The sequence below is a fragment of the Amborella trichopoda genome, chromosome 13 (genome assembly GCF_054954075.1).
Source record: "Amborella trichopoda isolate Santa Cruz 75 chromosome 13, AtrichopodaSantaCruz75HAP2 v2.0, whole genome shotgun sequence".
NCBI lineage: Eukaryota > Viridiplantae > Streptophyta > Magnoliopsida > Amborellales > Amborellaceae > Amborella > Amborella trichopoda.
The window spans coordinates 42342046-42346877 of NC_142348.1; the positions used below are offsets into that span (position 1 = coordinate 42342046).

At 32.8% G+C, this 4832-nt stretch overlaps 1 protein-coding gene across 3 annotated transcripts; it reads left to right on the forward strand.

Annotated features, from left to right (window-relative positions):
• The first annotated feature begins 393 nt into the window (after positions 1-393).
• Positions 394-3255, forward strand: LOC18442474 (putative inactive poly [ADP-ribose] polymerase SRO2). 3 transcript variants are annotated; one of them, XM_088855401.1, is made up of 5 exons: positions 834-1094; positions 1223-1564; positions 1984-2121; positions 2655-2830; positions 2925-3255. In XM_088855401.1, the coding sequence occupies exons 2-4, from the start codon at positions 1409-1411 to the stop codon at positions 2754-2756; spliced, it is 396 nt and encodes a 131-aa protein (XP_088711527.1). In that variant the 5' UTR covers positions 834-1094; positions 1223-1408; the 3' UTR covers positions 2757-2830; positions 2925-3255. The 3 variants fall into 3 exon arrangements, with proteins under 3 accessions (XP_020528026.1, XP_088711526.1, XP_088711527.1); XM_020672367.2 differs by having other exon boundaries at positions 394-1564; XM_088855400.1 differs by having other exon boundaries at positions 414-1564; positions 1944-2121.
• Positions 3256-4832: the final 1577 nt, after the last annotated feature.

A 4832-nucleotide genomic window follows, 5' to 3' on the forward strand; every position in this document is an offset into this window, starting at 1 on the left:
CGAAGCAAAGTGAATTTGACAACAATGGAAAAAAAAAAAAATTTACATATATATATATATATATATATATATATATATATATATATATATATATATATATATATATATATATATATATATATATATATATATATATATATATATATATATGCTAAAATCACCTATCAACTTACAAAAAAAAGGAAAAAAAAAAAAGCTATCTAGATCAACAACAAAGTTACTAATAAATTTTTTTCCTTTAAAAATTTAGCCAAGAAAACCAGGTTCTTTGATGAGTGCTACATATAAAACTCAATTTGGGCAGTTACTTCACTGTTAAGTTTCGGTCAACCACCACTCAATGTTGGGTTTCTATTAAAAGTAAACCCTAAATTGTCGTCTTTACACATAAGCAGTCGCACACGTATTTGGGATTTCGATAACCCCAAAAGCCCAAAACTTCACGTCAAAGGTTGCACGCACGCAATTAAGATCTTGCGTTTCGCTCACTAACTATAAATATCTCTGTAACTTGCAAGTCTTTTGTATCCCTGATTTTGAGTCTCTCTCTCCCTCTCTGTCTCTCTCTTTCTCTCTCTCTACAGAGACCGTACACGGATATATACCCGTTCAGAGCCTTGCAGATTTGGACGTTGAGTTTCAAAAATCTGATTTCTTTTTTTTTGAACTTTAAAAAAAAAAATCTGGTTTCTTGAAGTTTTGTCATGGCTTTTTGGCGCAGATACTAAGAACTTAGATAACTTTTCTGAAACTTTATTGGCTTTTCTCTCCTGGACCTTGTTTGATCGTTGGTTTTTCATATTTCATTGAATTCCTGAACATTGAGCTTTAGATGGTGATGAAGGAGACAGGATTTCTCAGAACTCTGGGTTTGAAGAGAGAGGAAGCAGAGTTTATGACCAGGGTGAAAAATTTCACAAAGAAATCTCCCCAATCTGTTAATTCAGAATCTGTTGGTCTAAAATCTAAGAAACCCAACTTCAAAAGTTGCCGATTCAATGGTCTCCATTGTTGTTTTGGCCAAGCTCTGCTACAGAACTATTGGAATTTCAGAAATAGTGGGCCTCCTTCGAGGTTGATGTTCTTCTGTAGAGGTAATTGGAGTGATTTCTCTGATGAAGCTTTTGGGTCTTTGAGAGGTGGATTCATGGCTGGAAAACCCATGGTGGAATTGACAATTCAGGGCTCAAATTACCTTGTTGATTTTCTTCGTATGCTGCAGATCGATTTAAGGGCATGTAGACAAAGGTCCATTGCTTGGATTGACATCAACAACCAGTGTTTCTTTCCTAAATTCTTGATAACAGAGGATATAACAGACTGTGATTTTCTACCTCCACATATTAAACCAGAGAGCGATTTTAGGTTGGTAAATGCAGAGGGATCGAGTGCTCGAAAATCCGATGACATGGGGTCTTCTGTTGAGATTTCAGCAACAAAAGGGAAGATTTTGAGAAATGAAGAAGTTGGGTATGCACAAAAAGCTTCTGATTGTTTGGAAGTTACAAGTTCATACCAACCTGAGACTGATTTGCATAGGAGAGAAACTGCGGCATCTCCAAAGGTACGATTTATTGATCATAATTTCCTCTTTCTGGTTATTTAACAGGCTTAATGCAATTATATCAATTTTCTCTTGTTCTCTTAAGTATTTTTAAAAGTTCACATTGTTTCTTCAAGTTATTCATCATCTTAAAGCTAAAGTTGGTTTACAATTCTCTATTCCTTATTAAACCAATTAATGGAAATAGAGATGGATTTCTGATGACCTCTAAACTAAGGTAGCTAAGATTTTCTTTGTCAAACACATCTTTCATATCTTTTGTTTATTCAACTATGTGTTTATTGATAATAATCATTTAACATAATATATAGGCTTGGAAAGGTTAAGTTTGTCTTCTTCTATGATAGATTTTTGCTGTTTATTTTATTCCCAAATGCAGAAAAATAAAAGATAAAAAAGCATTTTTGGGGTTGGTACAGGGTTCATCTGGTGATGGTGAGGGAATGAAAAGAAGGCCATGCTCCACTATGTCATTTCCTAAACTCTTGTCTGCCATGGAGAAATTCTTGCCTTCCTCTACAACTCAGGCATTGCAGCGTTTGTACATAGAGTATAAGGTAACACGTATCTTACAATTTATTTATTATTGGATGTGGTTTGCATAAGGTCTCAACCTTAAACAATCAAAGTAAGGTGTACATAATTTCAGATGTCGTCAAAAGATGTAATTTTAGTGTAAAAAATTTCAATGATGATCTGAAAATCTATCTCATCTAATTATGAAATTTTAAACTGAAAAAAATTGTGGAAATGAAGCCGACCTATAAACACTTAAAAAATTTTGAAAATAGATCATGTGTTACAAGATAAACTATTTTTTGGACTTCAATTTATTTTCTATATCCTTATATCTAGAGGTCTAGATGATCAATTCTAGGGTTTTTCAGCATTAGAATAATTGTTCGATGGATGTTTGAGGCGTGCCGTACTTCCATAGTATAAGATTGACACTTGATATAAACTTTTTGCTTTATTATTTGGTCCTTTCCCTATCACTGGGTTCTATTTGGAATCACCATGAGTTGCCTAAGTCATCTCTCTCTCTCTCTCTCTCAATTACTTAAGTAGTACGTGCTCTGTGGTTATTTAGGCCGGAAAGGTCAGGAAAGATGTCCTTATAAGGAAAATTCGATCGATTGCGGGGGACAAATTGCTGATTTCAGTTATCCGAAGCATTCGAGGCCTCGCATGACATCGACGTTCATCTTACTTTAGTTTTCTAAGCTTCCTCTGAACAATTCTTCATCTACCAGAGCCAAGAAAAATGTAAGCACTGTAAGCATAAGAATTATGTAATCCAGGAATGCTTCATAAATGTGGAGTGAATAGTTTTTTATGATTTTCTTCTTCTTCTTTTCAGGTTTTGCTTTTCCTTCACATGGATATTCAAGCTGCAAAGTTATGCTCAAGACATTGGTGATGCAGCCAAATAGGCACAGATGCATCAGGACCTCAAGTTTAGCATCCTTTAGCAGTAACATTAGTACAATGGTTGACCCAGAGAAGTTCCATGTGCTACAGCTGTGCTTAAATGGAAAAGAAGAAAAATAACCAAATATATGGCTCTCCCTTTTGTTTTTTTTTTTTGTTTTTTTGTTTTTTGTTTTTTTGGGTAGTTAAGTGGTAGGAATTGAACAAGCTCAAGTTTTTATTTTTCTTAGTAAGAATATAATGATGAGTTTCTTCTTGCATATGGAGAAGTATACAAAGAGGGGTAATGATTTCATGCAATCGTTGTATAGTAATATGATGCAACAACCTTAAAAATTTTATGGCTATTTGTTTGATCCAAAATTTGAAATGTACACTCTTTTCATTCTAATAAACAATTACAAAAAAAAAAAAAAATGAAAACACAATCTAAAAAGTATTCTTTTAGGCCAATTAACATAGGCCGTACATTTTGGTGAGATGTCTAGATTTAGGCCTTAAAAGGATTTTTTCATTTTCAATTTTTTTGGATGGTTTTATTATAATTAGATGAACAATGTTAAAAAAGAAAAAAAAAATGATTTTGAGTTTATAAAAGCTAAGATCTTGAAATTCAAAAAATAAATGGTCTAGATTCGTTTTCGGAAAGGACACATTTTGAATATATCTAAGGTTCAAATTGAATTTTTTTTTATTGAGAGGGATTGATTATTGAGATGAAGAGAGTGTGTGTGCAAAATTTGGGGTCATACAAATGCCAGAAACATAATTTTCTATGTGTCGTTGCTTTAAACTATGATACAACTGTTGTATTGGATCATTGCTCTATAAAGAGAGGCACAAAATGAATGGTCTAGATTCGTTTTTGGAGGGGATTCATTTTGATCATATCTAGGGTTCAAATTAATTTATTTTTTTTTGGAGATTGATTATTGAGATAAAGAGAATGTGTATTTAAAATTTGGGGTCATACAAATACCACAAACATGGTTTTCTAGAAGTGCCATTGCATTATATTATGATACAACCATTGTATTGGATCATTGTTCATACAAAGAGACCATTTAATTTTTGTATGAGGAAGTCACAATGATTGACGTTCCTCAGATTTTAAATTGGGTGGTTGTGAGTGTGTCATTTATTATACTCATACTCCATAAAAGATAATTCTTGAACTTTATAAGATACCCAAAACATCCAATTCGTATATCTATGGTTAGGAGTAATTGTGATCTCCTTGTATATTCCTAAATATAGATAGTTATAGATATCAACATGTGGGTGTCTGATCGATTTGCAATTTCTACGATGATCAAGTACGGTTTGGGAAATCTTAATGTCAAAATGAACAAAATAGTAAGAACCAAAAATCTACATGCTCACAATATACTTTTGGTGTAATCTTACCAATTTTAGATGATTATAATTGATCGATAAAAGGAATTTTTTTTAGTAATAAGTAATTCGAAAAAATAAATCTATATCAGTAACCCACAATTATTTTGTTGAATTGGAGGAAGAGAAAAATTATGGACAAAATTAGGAATGCCACAGTAATAGTGTTTGTTTTAGTGTGGCATATTTCTTGTTATAATGAATAACAACGATTAGAAGAGTAGAGCATCAAGACAGAAAATACGGGTGACCCACAATTGTGCCTTTACAGTCAAAAGACTGGTAGCCCATATCTCTTTGGGGAATATACGATGCCCACAACAGAGCATATCGTTCCATTCCCCCTACTGAGCATCCACTCATATGGTTGCTGAGGTGATGGTACAATATATTCTATAGTGAGCAGGATATATCTCAGTTATATATACATATATATAATTTT

Excerpts from the sequence above, each read along its gene's own strand:
- LOC18442474 (XM_020672367.2), top strand. The coding sequence starts at position 833 with ATGGTGATGAAGGAGACAGGATTTCTCAGAACTCTGGGTTTGAAGAGA. Across the intron at positions 1,565-1,983 it reads AAACTGCGGCATCTCCAAAG|GGTTCATCTGGTGATGGTGA; the intron begins GTACGATTTATT and ends GGGTTGGTACAG. Across the intron at positions 2,122-2,654 it reads GTTTGTACATAGAGTATAAG|GCCGGAAAGGTCAGGAAAGA; the intron begins GTAACACGTATC and ends GTGGTTATTTAG.